The sequence below is a fragment of the Epargyreus clarus genome, unplaced genomic scaffold (assembly GCF_041222505.1).
Source record: "Epargyreus clarus isolate Ecla_fem2 unplaced genomic scaffold, WU_Ecla_fem_2.2 ptg000016l, whole genome shotgun sequence".
NCBI classification, from domain to species: Eukaryota; Metazoa; Arthropoda; class Insecta; order Lepidoptera; family Hesperiidae; genus Epargyreus; species Epargyreus clarus.
In genome coordinates this window covers 6,790,177-6,805,267 of record NW_027332224.1, presented here as the reverse complement: position 1 = coordinate 6,805,267, position 15,091 = coordinate 6,790,177, and the positions used below count along the sequence as shown (strand labels likewise).

At 42.2% G+C, this 15,091-nt stretch overlaps 1 protein-coding gene across 1 annotated transcript in view; it reads right to left on the bottom strand.

Annotated features, from left to right (window-relative positions):
* enc (R3H domain containing protein encore) overlaps window positions 1–15,091 on the bottom strand; it is a 71,663-nt gene that overhangs the window by 33,735 nt on the left and 22,837 nt on the right. Inside the window, exons 2-9 of the mRNA XM_073081700.1 lie at window positions 10,218–10,649; window positions 8,726–8,801; window positions 7,932–8,111; window positions 3,996–4,153; window positions 2,485–2,576; window positions 1,360–1,420; window positions 712–776; window positions 65–191 (exon numbers count right to left, since the gene is read on the bottom strand). Coding sequence (XP_072937801.1) covers window positions 65–191; window positions 712–776; window positions 1,360–1,420; window positions 2,485–2,576; window positions 3,996–4,153; window positions 7,932–8,111; window positions 8,726–8,788 — 746 coding nt within the window. The 5' untranslated portion in view covers window positions 8,789–8,801; window positions 10,218–10,649. The remainder of the gene's footprint in view (window positions 1–64; window positions 192–711; window positions 777–1,359; window positions 1,421–2,484; window positions 2,577–3,995; window positions 4,154–7,931; window positions 8,112–8,725; window positions 8,802–10,217; window positions 10,650–15,091) is intronic.

The following is a 15,091-nucleotide window of genomic DNA, read 5'->3' as shown; positions in this document are numbered from 1 at the left end:
TATAAAAGAAAGTTTTTATTAAATTATTTTTAACAATTATAATTAATTACAAAACGCAACTCACCCTGTATCGCTGACGAGCGCGTGCAACTCCTTCTCAATACGGAGCATCGTGACTCTGTCGCGGGCGCTCTTGTTCAATGTAGACTTGATGAAGTGAATCAGCTCTGCGCCGCTCGGCTCTGCTAGATCTGCAATAGGATATGAAAAAATATTTTTAAGTATTTTTTAGGGTTCCGTACACAAAGGGTAGAAACGGAACTCTATTACTAAGCTTCTGCTGTTTTTTATCTGGCTGACTGTCTCCTGAACCGTAATAGATAGACACTTGAAAATGTGACAAAGTCTGTATAATGGTGGCCGCTATAACAACAAATATTAAAAATAAAAAAGTTCACCATTTTGATTTTTTTTTCTAACACCTATCTAAGGATACTCGGGTCATTCAGACGAATATAATGACATCTCAATTGTCGACATTCATCCAGCCGTTTGTTAGATCCGACCAAATAAAGAAAGACAAACATACAAGACACGAGCAAGAAAAAGATAACCCTCCCTTGGCAGTCGGGTAAAAATAGCGCATATATAAAACATAATTCAACATATGGACAAAATTTGCACCAACATATACAAAAAATGCTTCAACATAACCACAAAATTAAGATTACATCACTATTCTCAATTTATTTTAATTAATTTCGCACTAACCTGAATCACTCCTAGTGAATGGACAGTTCGTACAATTCCTGCCTCTTTCTTTGCGGTCTGGACATCTGTGGGAAAGATAAAAGATAACATTTAATATACCAACATTAAAAATCGTAAACAGAAAATATCGTCGACTTATTTCCACTAGTAAAAAAAAAAACATTTTTTAAGCTCATATATTGAATGTCATAATAACAAGAGATACAGATTTAAACAAACAAAAAGTTTGATTAACTCAATATTAATCAAGCTTTCTGTTTGTTTGGTGATTTGAAGAAGAGATGATTGCATCAAATTTAGATTGGAATTTCATGGCAATATTTTTTGGCGACGGTAGATCTTCCCTATGTGCTAGGTGATGCCTAGACAGCGGCCGTGCTCCGACATTCTCAGTTCGGAGCTTGTATATGTACAAGATGTTTAGAAAACTTCGATAGCGTGATTCAGAATACTAGTGGCGCCATCTCTTGACGAGTAGCGGGAAGTCGGTACAATTTGCTTTCATTTTTCAAATTTATGGTAACTTTGGTTTCTAAGTACTTTACCCAAAAGTATTTTGAATCACCGAGATCAAATAAAAAAAGCAGTGGGTCATAATAGTGGATGAATATGGGAATAGGGGAAATAGAAATTAAATTGTTAAAATACCTGCAATATAGGCTCTGGTCTTCAAAGCTACCAGATTTCCTTACTCCGTCTCCATTTGCGTCTGTAACATAAAATTAAAATACATTAAAAGTTAAATCAATCCGTATCTGAAAACATGTATAATAAGCACCTTGTAATGCTATAATATGTAATAACTACTGAAACACACGAAAATGTACCTTCAATTACAATTCAGTTTTAAAAAGATGGTCTAATGTATTTTAATACATCATTCAAACAAAAACATTCAAAGTCTTCCAAAATGAAATAAATAATAAAAAAAATGTGAGCCGTCACGGGACGCCTGGCAGATGTGAAACATCGACATTATTTTGTAAAAGTAATATGCAGAAAAGAACATATTGTGATAGGAACTAAATATGTCATAGTGATTAAATAAAATATAACGACTTTTGCGCATGGCGACGCGTCGCCACACCGTACACACTACTGCATATAGACTGTATATATATACCATCGTATAGCGTCGCCACGGCATGCGTCGCCACGCCAGAAATCGGTTTTACGTGCGGCTATAAATGTTTCACATCAATAAAAAAATAAAGTAAAAATCAAAATGCCAAACCCATTACTTTCCAGCTGGGCAAGTCACCTCTCAGAATGAGAAGTGATATTTTTAATACTTAATCATCATCGATATAACAAGTGATGATCGATATAACAATTAATCATCGATACAACAAGTGATCGTTATTTTTTTATTTAATTTTTGAAAAAATCAGATGTGCACGCTTGGGATTCGAACCTCGAACTCCCGATCGAGCGGCCAAGTTACAAACATCTACTAGATTTTTTTTTTATAATATCGGAGTAGCAGACGAGCATGCAGTCCACCTGATGGTAAGTAGCTACTGCCGCCCATGGACATTTGTAATCAACCCCAGATAGGATTAGATATTCCTACCTGAGGTCGGCCACAGATGCGCCGCTACCCCTGAGGACTAAGTTGGAACGCCTCGGAAAAGTCTGTCTCCCTTACCGCACCCTTCAAACCGGAACACAGCAGCGCCTAACACTGCTGTTATTAGGTAGAAATAGGTGTGGCGGTGGTGCTGCCGGAGTTGAACCACAAAGGGTTCTACCACCTTTCAAAAGTCTACTTACTTATAGGGTCAAAGTAGCAGTCCGGACAGTCGAGAGAGCAAGCGATACCGGAGTCCTGCTTCACCGGACAATCGTGTTTTCGACGCTGGCCTCTGTAAGTACAGAAAAACTACAATAGGTACCTTTATTTCGTTCAGGATAATGTGAGAGAACATTTTGTCAAAGGGAGATCTCCTGTCAGGCTAGCTGATCATTATGGAGGAGTGCTCTGATGGTCACGGTTCAGAACTTACATATTTATGAAATATAGAGAAAATTTCGATAGCGTGATCCAGAGTATTAGTGGCGCCACCTCTTGACAATTTGCGGAAAGTCTCCACTTTATTGTTTCCGTGATAGCGTCACCGATTGCAATGAAATTTTGTGTGAGTGTTTGTGTGCGCGCGCGTGTGTGTGTATGTGTGTAAGGTTGATCTAGCATAAAGATAAGATACTTTTGTACCCGATAGGTGGCGCTAATATCAACTTTTAATTTTGTAGAATAAATAGAATCTACGTAGAATTACTTTGGATACTCCAGTAGGTATAGTCCGAGCCTGAGCTCGGACCGTCCAGCAAGCAACCCCGGGAAGGACGACGGTATGTGTGGTCGCATACCGTCGTAAACACCAGATGGTGTGGGAGGAGCCAAAAGTGCTCCCCCAGGGTAGAGCCCGATCGGGGCATTGCGCTTGGAGGACTCCGGTTGTGTTCCCTCGGAGATCCCGGAGTTCTCCAACAAGCGTTGAGGACGACCACCAGGGGGGTTTTAGTGCGGTAAAAATCCCACATAACCCGGCGTCGCTCCCACGTCGTCGGGTACCTTTTGAAGGTTTCCCCCTCGTAAAAAAAAAAAAAAAAGGTATAGTCCGAGCCAAACTTCTAGTCCGCTCTGAAGTTGTTGCGCGCAGGTTTAGTTAGCACATACTCCGTATTGTAAGGCCACACTAACGCAGCTATTTACACGTGGGCGAGAGCAGTGGGCCGCGGAGGGTTTCCCGCTAATATCTACGTTTTGCTATTGCGACGCGACTCGTTTCTATATTCGGAGCGGACTAGCAGTTTGGCGCGGACTCTACAATACTAATCCTATGCTAACTAAGTCCGTGTGTGCGTGTGCGTGTGTGTGTATGTGTGTGTGTTTGTGTGTGTATGTATGTATGTGTGCGTATGTGTGTGTGTGTGTGTGTACATCATACATGATGTTACGTGCCTGTGTCCATAGGTAGAATTACTTTGCATACTCTGGTATGGTGCCCAAGGAGTACCTTATTCTGCTAAGGTTAGTTCGGAGTTTGTATATATGTCAGATGTTTAGAAAACTTCGATAGCGTGATTCAGAGTACGAGAGGCGCCATCTCTTGACACACTATTGTTAACGCCTCTTCAATTAAATTTTGTGTGTTTCTGAGGTCGTGTGTGTGTTTGTGTGTGTTCGCGGTTGAAAGATACTTATTTACCCGATAGGTGGCGCTATTAGCAAGGTATAGCATTGTTCCAGTCTTCTAATACTAGCTAGAACTACCCCTTACCGGCACGCGTTGCACTCGCACACCCCGCACACGCAGGCGAGGCGGGGGTTGTGCGACAGCAGCGAGCGCGAGGAGTCCCAGTGGTGCCGGTTGCCCAGCCACCGCCTCGTCCGCTGGCGTTGCTCGCTCGTTTCCGTCTCCCATGCACCCGTTGTTATCTGAAAAAGATAATAATTTTGAAGTAGGAAGCGAGAATGTCCACCTGTGTTATAATATAGGAGTAGCACACGAGCCACGATCCATTAGAGTCCTACCTGAGGTCAGCCACAGTTGCGCCGCTACCCCTGAGGACTAAGCTGGAACGCCTCGGATAAGTACGTTTCCCTTACCACGCCCTACACACCAGAATACAGCAGCAGTATGTAACACCCTTCGAACTAAAACAAAGCAGCGCTTTACACTGCTGTTATAACAGAAATAGGTGATGAGGTGGTGTCTCTAAAGTCGAACCACAAAGTATCGTACACTGTATAAAGTGGATGCTACAAGTCAGAACGCCTACAGATAAATGGCCAACATTGATTCGAAACAAATATATCGCTTGGAGCAACCGGTTCAGACCACGGATCTTGAAATAGTAAAAATCAATAGAACCTCCCCAACCCCAACTAACCTATATTTGGTCTATAACAAGAACCAGTTAAAAATATACGCTTTATCTAAATTGGCGAACGAGCATGCAGTCCACCTGACGTAAGTGGTTACTGCCGTATGGACATCTGTGACCAAATCCATATTGAAGGTGGTAGAACACTTTGTGGTTCGACTCCGGCGGCACAACCACCACACCTATTTCTGCCTAATAACAGCAGTGTTAGGCGCTGCTGCGTTCCGGTTTGAAGGGTGTGGTAAGGGAGACATACTTTTCCGAGGCGTTCCAGCTTAGTCCTCAGGGCTAGCGGCGCATCTGTGGCCGACCTCAGGTAGGAATATCTAATCCTATCTGGGGTTGATTACAGTTGTCCATGGGCGGCAGTAGTCACTTACCATCAGGTGGACTGCATGCTCGTCTGCTACTCCTATATTATAAAAAAAATATATATATAGAGCAGGTTCTACCTGAAGCCGATCACATGTATTGCCACTGAGGACTAAGGTTACCTCATATGTAAGTCTTAAAGAGATGACTACGATAAGCAGTGATAGCCTATTGGTAAAAACTAAGCCTCTTGATCGAGGGGTACGAGGTTCAAATCCCAGGCACCTCTGAGTTGTCAAAGTTATGTACCTATTAGAAATTAATTATCACATGCTTAAACGGTTAAAGAAAACATCGCGAGGAAACCTGAAAAGAAACCATACCTGAGAAATCTTAAAATAATTTGTTTTCAAATGTATGTGAAGTCCACCAATTCGCACTTGGCCAGTGCGGTGGACTAAAGCCTAATCCTTGTCATTCTGAGAGGAGCCCCGTGCCCAGCAGTGGGACAGTAATGGGTTGATGATGACAGACATGAAATGGATAGTACGAATTTTTACTAGGTACATATATAGAACGACATTCGAGGTAATATTGATTCAGATTAAATATATCACATGAAACAACTAGATCAGACAACAGAGCTTGAAATAGTGCAAATCAATAGAACCTCCCCAACCCCAAATAACCTATATTTGTCCCGTTATAATAGGAGTAGCAAACGAGCATGCAGTCTGATGGTAAGTGGCTACTGCCGCCCATGGACATCTGTAATCAACTATAGATATGATTAGATTCTTACCTGCGGACGGATTCTTACCTACAGATGCGCCACCACCCCTGTGGACTAAATTAGAGCGCGTTGGAAAAATATGTCTCTTTTACCACACCCTTCAAACCAGAACACAGCAGCGTTTCACACTATAGTTATGACTTATGAAGCAGAAATAGTTGTGGCTGTGGAGCCGCCGGTGTCGAACTACAGACTGTTATACTAACTTTCAAATGATGAATCGCATTAAATATACCTAGATTGCACCGAACCGGAGAAAATGTCCCGAAATAGTTCGAATCAATAGACCTCCCAACTAACCTATATCCGGGCCGTGACCTGTACCCTTACCAGGAGTTTCTACGTTTCGACAAATATGACTGTTGTGGTATTTGTTTACGTATTGGCCCATACGATTTCCTAGTTCTGACACAATCCGCTAGAGGCGCTGATTGGAATTTGTATGGGCAACAAATACCAAAACAGTCACATTTGTCGAAACGTAAAAGCTCCTGGTAAGGGTACTGGTCGTAATAAAAATAGACGCCCAATGCACTCAGAAATTAACAAAGATTACATCAGTGATTGAAACTGAGCTTCTCAATGGGGGGTACGGGGTTCAAACCCCCGGCAAACATCTTGGACTTTCCAAAGTTATGTGCTTATTAGACATTACTTATTACTTACTTGCTTAAACGGTAAAAGAAAACATAATTAGGAAACCTGCAAACCTGACAGTTGTAAAAAAAAGTTCTTCAAGATTGTGTTGTCTACCAATTCGCACTTGGCCAGCGCAGTGGACTATGGCCTAATCCACTCTGAGAGGAAATTTGTGCCCAGCAGTGAGACAGTAATATGTTGTCATCCATATCCCAAAACAGTTCGAATCAATAGACCTCCAACTAACCTATATTCGGCCCGTGACCTGGACGAAATAAAAATAGACGTCCAATGCACTCAGAAACGAACATGGGATTACATTAGCCCTGTTATTGCGAACAGTGTTTGAATAATCAATACCCGTGCAAGTGAATTCAATTTACTTAATCGAAATGTATATGTAGATTATTTTAGACCTTTTTTTTTTATTATATATGAGTAGCAGACGAGCATGCAGTCCACCTGATGGTAAGTGGCTACTGCCGCCCATGGACATCTGTAGTCAACCCCAGATAGGATTAGATATTCCTACCTGAGGTCGGCCACATATGCGCCGCTACCCCTAAGGACTAAGCTGGAACGCCTCGGAAAAGTCTGTCTCCCTTACCACACCCTTCAAACCGGAACACAGCAGCGCCTAACACTGCTGTTATTAGGTAGAAATAGGTGTGGCGGTGGTGCCGCCGGAGTCGAACCACAAAGAGTTCTACCACCTTCAACTCTTCTGACCTGCTCCTCCTCTGGGATCTGCTGGTACCTTGAGATCTTCTTTGACCTCCTAAACCTTTGACTGGTTATATACTCGCAGATGTAAGTATTACGTCATACTTATCGACATTCTGAACGTTCACTACCTTACCTATAATAATAGCCTCCTTCAGTCTTCTTATCATCATCTTATAGCCTGGCTTTAGACGAGCTGCTCCGATGACGACATACTTAACCACTGGCCAAACCCTCGCAGATACAAGAATGACGTCATACTTAGCGACAATCTGAACCGCCACTCTCTTACCTACGTCCCAGCGTTCTTCAGTCTTCTTATCATTAGTGTCATCAGCTACCACGTTACGCACTGGTCTCTCTGCTCGCTATCTTCTCGATGACGTCATCTCTTTAATCTAGTGAAACACTTGCAACATTGAAGATGATGTCTTTCTTAAATCCTTGCAACATTTGGATGACATTCAACTTAAAAATTGCCCAAACTTCAGCAAGTCCTAGAAACCGACGTCATACCTACCGTTTACTGATACCATGCTTCCCCTATGATGACGTCACACCTATTAACTACGTAAGCCGTCCCAGCTGTAACAACGACGTCACACCTCATCCAGCTACACCAACTCACCTGTATCTCGACGGGCTGCCTCTTCTCCTGTCCCTTGGCGCCGCCAAAATTAAATTGACCAAACTTTCGCACGCAGTTGGATGACGTCATAGTTGGTCATACTCACTATTTGCCCAAGCCCTAGGACAATCCTCAATATCGTCACAACTAACGAATATCCAAAACTCTAGCATCCTTTACGAGGACGTCACACTCTTCCACTCACCAGCCTAGCGCGATGACGTCACCACTCACCTGTATCTCAACGGGCTGCCTCTTCTCCTGTCCCTTTGCGCCGCCGTCGTGACCGCTCGCGTTGCCGGCGGGCGCGGCGACCGCGTCGGGCGGCGCGGCGGCGTAGGGGGACGCGGCGCGGGGGGGAGAGTGGCTCTCCCTTATCGCCTGGCTGCGGACGAGCTGTTTCGATTTGAAGCTCTGTAAGAGGAAAATAAAAAATATGTGTTACTGGTAGTTTAAGATGATTGCCTCGATACAAAATGTATCCCTAGATGCCGTTGCCGTCATCTGTTTCTCGTAAGTTGAACTCTGTAAGAGTCCGCGCTAAACTGCATCACTGCTGACACTCTGGGATTAGCAGAGCTGGTATAGACCGCGCCAAACTTCTGGTCCACTTTGAATATAGAAACGAGTCGCGTCACAATAGCAAATTGTAAATATTAGCGGGACGAAGACAGCGCGAGACCCCGCACCCGCCCACGCCCGCGGGGACATAGCTGCGTCAATGTGCTCTTACTGTTGCTGTTGCTACGGAGTATGTGCTTGTGTGCGCGCAACAGCGGACTAGAAGTTTGGCGCGAACTTTAACTTACTCTTTAATATCTTACTGCATCATCATATATAATCGCATTTATATTATAAGCAAAGTCACGAAAAAATCTAGACATACATATCCACTTAACAACAACTTAACTGAGCCTGACGTGAAGCTCCTCAGTTCTCAGGCTATAGTGGCAGGTGACCCCGCGTAGGATACCATTAGCCACAATGGGCGAAATGCATGTTCAATTGCTATCATAACAAAAACATACCCTGTTTCTGTTGAGCTGTGTATCTTCGCCCGTACAGGCCTTGTCTACTTCTGGCTTATCCATCTTCTTATTGCACCTAGAAATAAATTGACACACATTTTGATATTACGCTGATTTTGAAAACCATTTAAATGTACAAGCAAAACACGATTGTTTGCCCATTTTGATTTTGACACGCCCGTTATTTATAATCAATCTGTCGAATGTGTTTCCTAAGTATGAAATTTGGAAATTACTTCGTATTATAAATTGATAAATTTCAATCTTAAGTAAGCGAAAATTAGATAGATTGAATATTAGTAACGTACGATAATGATTAAAATCTAACCTAGATTATAGTCATTAAATATTTTACTCGCTTTTTCTTCACAAGATAGAAATAGCAAACGACTATGCAGTCCACCGGATGGTAATTAAACATTGTCGATCGTACACATCTATAACCAATTCCATATATAAACACAGAAGGTGGTAGAACCCTTTGTGGTTTGACTCCGGCGGCACCACCGCCACACCTATTTCTGCCTAATAAGAGCAGTGTTAGGCGCTGCGGTGTTCCTTTTTGAAGGGTGTGGTAAGGGAGACAGACTTTTCCGAGGCGTTCCAGCTTAGTCCTCAGGGGTAGCGGCGCATCCATGGCCGACCTCAGGTAGGAATATCTAATTCTATCTGGAGTTGATTACAGATGTCCATGGGCAGCAGTAGCCACTTACCATCAGATGCATGCTCGTCTGCTACTCCTATATTATAAAAACTGACACTGACACTCGTTCACTGAAATGAAACTGCTTCACGCTAGAAATAGATGTAGCAGTGGTACCTTCCGGGTTAAACTATACTGATCCTATCACCTTTCAAATGAGTATCTAAGTTTGTTTTTCAACCCCTCATTCCGTTATGCGGGTACATGAATCACTGGGTTCCGGTTATAAGGGCAAGGGCGCTAGCGTACTGAAGACCTTAGACCTCAGAAACAAACAAGGTTACCTAGCTGAACAGCCCTTAGATAAATGACATCAAAATATTTTATACTAGCTGTCCCGGCAAACTTTGTACCGCCTCAAAATCTATTTATCAAATATATTTCATATAAAATATAGCCTATGTTACTCGTGGATAATGTAGCTTTCGAATGGTGAAATAATTTTTAAAATCGGTCCAGTAGTTTTTGAGCCTATTCATTACAACCAAACAAACAAACAAAGTTTTCCTCTTTATAATATTAGTGTAGACAAAGTAGATTCTTTACAGATGTGCTAAGCAGACATTTTTTATAATATGAATAGCCGATCTCAAGTAGAAATCTAATCTTATCCGGGATTGATTACACATGTACATAGGCAGCAGTAGCTACTTGCCATCGGACGGACTGCATGCTAATTTAATGGCATTACCTATAAAATATATAAATAAATACACTTATAATATTTCGTTTGTCACTTTTACGTGTATAATCAGAAAGATATAGATTAAAAGAAAAAGAAAAACTCACCTTTACGCTTAAAAGATAAACGTATGTATATCTAAAATAACCGTTAGATTCAAATTCAAATTCTAACATCAGAGAATCACTTCCCGGAGTCTATACCTAACACGAAAGATTGGACCAAAGAGATCACTACAACTAATAGAAGGCAACTATTTATTATTAATTTTTATATCTTTTATCTTTTACTTATATCTCGTCCAAAAACACTAAGGTATTAAAGCTATAGAGCCCCGATATGGGGGGTAGTGGGGATAGTCACTGTTGAAGCTCGAGTTTTTTTTTTATTTTTAGACTCTCCAAATTGTTTATATCGTTCGGTGTCACTCTGATTGGACGGCGTTTGACGGAGCGCATTGTTCTGCTTAGAGGGTGGGGGTGGGGGGTGAGGGGCGAGTTTTAATGCGATGCTTCTTCACGATACTGGACGCCATCAATCTGTAACAAGGAAAGCTTTGGTAAATTATACTGATAGATGAGTAGAACGTCAGGGTTGGCGTTTGCGCTACCCGGGCGGCAGATGAATTCACTGCCTTCAATAAGGGAAGAAGGGCATAAATACTAAAATAATATCTTTTGTTTATTTGTTCCCCTGCAACTTGTCTGCGAAAAAAAAAACACAAAACCCTTATTTTGCCGCCCCCAACGATAGACCCGAAAAGTATGCGGTATTTCTCGCTGGTAGCAGGGATAGCGCAGTGGTTGCAAGTCGGTCTCTCAGTAGGGGGGGACCGACATTCGAATCCCAGGCACCGCTAATTGTTCAAAGTTATGTACATACAAATATTCAATTATCATTTACTATAACGGTGAATAAAAACATCGTGAGAATACCTACAAGCCAGTTTTTTTATTGAATTTGTTATTTTTACAATGGACGACTAGCTAAGTAACTAAGCTAGTTTGCAATATGTTACAGAATGCAATGATCTCTCTGAGCTAGACTTTTGCAACGTTAGTTTCCTTTACACTATATTATTTCAATAATATTATATCTTACAGCTGATCCCAAGGTTCTAGGAAAAATATTTAATAAAACGTGCTTAAGCAACTAATCCTTATATCTAAAAGAAAGCTATTACATCAACTGGCATTTTTTTAATCTTTCCTTCAAGTCTACCACGGCCCACGCAACACAACTAGTACGCGCGAAACAACTTTGCTCGATTCTGTGAAAAACAATCAGGTGACAATACATGATTAGCATTATGACGTCACTAAAAATCTAATATGGCAAACGCCCCAAAATGGCGAATTAGTTCGACGACCAGCATGGCGGAGCGGTCACCATACCAGTCTGACGCGCAAAGGGTCCCGGGTTCGATCCCCGGCCAGACAGATATCTGAATGATGAATTTAGATATCTGTTCTGGGTCTGGGTGTTCGTGTATTCGTCTTTGGGTGTGTCCATAGCACCGACGACACAGGGAATCCTAGTGTGGGGTTGTGAGAGTAGAAAGCGTTTAAAGAAAGTTACTTTTTATTCATCTCCATTGTAAGGTTATCAAATGAAGGGTTTTTCTAAGAAGAATACGAAAAATCGATGTTGTTGACGTAGACTGCCACAATATTGACTTCGCGTGATTTTGTGCGCCCTTTGCTCGGTTCTGTGAAAAACAATCAGGTGCGGTGGGCGCGCCTTGTACCAGCACATTAATCCTGCAATCAGCGATCAGTGTGACGCACACCGCGACTTGAACTTGGCGCTGGCACTGGGTCACGGCCGCTGACACTGTGGTGAACGTTTCCATTGTTACCCAAACGATTGACCTGAACTTTCGTATATACTGTTGAGTTGGCTGAACCATGATTAGCTTTGTGACGTCATTCTAAATCAAATGGCGGGCGCCCAAAAATGGCGGACTAGTTACTTTTTGACGCACTTGCAGGATATGGGTACCAGTTGGAAGGGTTTTTCGAGAAAAATACGAAAAAAGCTTATTTTTTAAGTTTTTTAAAAATTTATGTAATTATTAAAGAACTGATCAAAGTGAATCAGCTGTCTTACTAGAATGCGCTATGGCGTGCGTTAATAAAATTTAAATTACTCCTTATATTCATGAGGACTGCCACTATATTGAATTTCCTACATTCCGTGTGAGCTATGCTCGGTTCTGTGAAAAACAATCAGGTGCGGCGGGTGCGCCTTGAACCGGCACATTAATCCTGCAATCAGCGATCAGTGTGACGCACACCGCGACTTGAACTTGGCGCTGGCACTGGGTCACGGCCGCTGACACTGTGGTGAACGTTTCCATTGTTTACACTGGCACGTTAAGTTTTTAGATGGTTTTGAAGTGCTTAGAAAGCTGTTGTAAAGCTTAGAAATTATATTTTACGAGCTTTTGCCCGCGGCTTCGCTCGCGTTACGAAGTAATATTTTCATCCCCTGTTTTATCCCCTTGGGGGTAGAATTGATCAAAGTCCTTTCTTAGCGGATGCCTACGTCATAACATCTACCTGCATGCCAAATTTCAGCCCGATCCGTCCAGTGGTTTGGGCTGTGCGTTGATAGATCACTATTTCAGTCAGTCACCTTTGAGTTAACTATATTTAGATTGGGGGGTTCTAGGTTTCAAGGTACGCACATACTATTTTTTAAAGTTATTTATGTCTTAGAAATTAGGTAAAGTGACAAATAAAAAATGTAAAGAAAGTTGCGAAGTAAATTATAATGAGGAAACCTACATGCTCGACGGTTTATTCTTAAAGGTGTGTGAAGTCCACGATGACCTCACTTGGCGAGCTTGACAGCGCTATGTAAGCTAACCTGTGCCTAGCAATACAGTAAAGGGTTGACGTACCGTATATAACAATGGACACGTGCCCGAAGCGATGCCGTGACAACCATGAACGACGGCTTCCGGCGCCGTCGGGCCGCTGATAAATCACATGTTTTTGCACCTGGCTGTGCTCGCCCCACGAAGCGTGCATGTGTTGCGGAATGGTGGTGAAGGGTATCTTTTCACATTGTTTTACTGATATAGATCGTGGAATATTTAAGTAAATAGACCGGTGAAAGCTTAGTAGTTGAAACTCTGTTTTTTAATCAACGTCTCAGTGGTTTGAGTCCTACGCACCTTAACAGCGATAAGCGTATTGGAAGTTTTTTTTATGATTGTGAGAAGCAAAGGAGCATGCAGTCCACCTGATGGTAAGTGACTACTGCCGCCCATGGACAAATGTAATCAACTCCGGATAGGATTAGATTCCCACCTGAGGTCGGCCACAGATGCGCCACCCCTGAGGACTAAGTTGGAATGCCTGGGAAAAATGTGTCCCTTACCATACCCTTAAAGTAGAACACACCAGCGCTTAACACCGCTGTTTTTAGGCACAAATTAAGGGTTCTACCACATTTAAACCTTTTCACACCAAGATTTAACCATAACACAAGTTAAATCTTACAATGGGTACCAGAGTTCACTATACGTATGTTTTAGTATTAATGTCATCATTATCTGTATACTGCACTATCTGATTATCTGAAGGTGGTAGAACCCTTTGTGGTTCGACTCCGGCGGCACCACCGCCACACCTATTTCTACCTAATAACAGCAGTGTTAGGAGGTGCTGTGTTCCGGTTTGAAGGGTGTGGTAAGGGAGACAGACTTTTCCGAGGCGTTCCAGCTTAGTCCTCAGGGGTAGCGGCGCATCTGTGGCCGACCTCAGGTAGGAATATCTTATCTTATCTGGGGTTGATTACAGATTTCCATGGGCGGCAGTAGCCACTTACCATCAGGTGGACTGCAAGCTCGTCTGCTACTCTTACATTATGAAAAAAAAAAACTATCCGATTACTGTAATACATAAGTCTGTATGTACAATTTTATTGGACAATAAACTATTATTATTATCATTATTAAGATCACTGAAGGTTACAAAAACCGAGCGTATTTATAAGCGCTGCGTTTGTAACCAGCCTTAAGCTCTTCATTTCATGGCGTTCTTACGTAATGAAGAATCGTATTTCACTCAGTTTATTAACATACCATGTCTTTACTACAATAATATACTCGTAAAATGTTTCTTCATGATAATTTATATGTACAATTAATTTTGATGCGATTGTGTTATGAGAACTTTTATTTTAACCCGACTGCAGAGAGCAATGTGCTTCGAGTGTATCTATGTCTCAATTTTTGTTTCGCTACATATATACATATTTATATATTTTTACAATACCGAAGTAGTAGTAGACGACCATGCAGTCCACCTGATGATAAGTGGCCACTGCCGCCCATAGACATCTGTAATCAACCCCAGATAGGATAAGATATTCCTACCTGAGGTCGGCCACAGATGCGCCGCTGCCCCTGAGTACTAAGCTGGAACGCCTCGGAAAACTATGTCTCCTTACCACATCCTTCCTACAAAATCAAAAGACTGCAATGCTTTTTTTTTTTTTAAACTTGATACTTTTGAAAATGACATTTGAAATTTGTGTAGTCGCACATTTTGATACCGTCATTTTTTGGAATCAAACATTAAATCAAATTTTCTTATTACACGTCATTATTACAATTGCCTTACAACAACCCACCCACTATCTATACAACCACCCCCATCCCCCCGTTAGTGGGGATTACGGCGCGGGGGCTGGATCGATCCAACAGGTGCACCGGGATGCGACCGGGTGACCTACATAGCGGCCGGGTCGCTCTCTCACACACTGTCCGGGTATCCGAAAAGTATAAGTATTCCTGTCTTATTTTAAAGGTAGAACCCTCTCTGATTCGACTCCGGCGGCACCACCGCCACACCTATTTCTGTTATAACAGCAGTGTTAAGCGCTGCTGTGTTCTGGTTTGAAGGATTTTGTAGAAGAGGAATAGCGTCTATACTTTACTCCTATAGAGCAGGCGTTCTACTTAAATCAA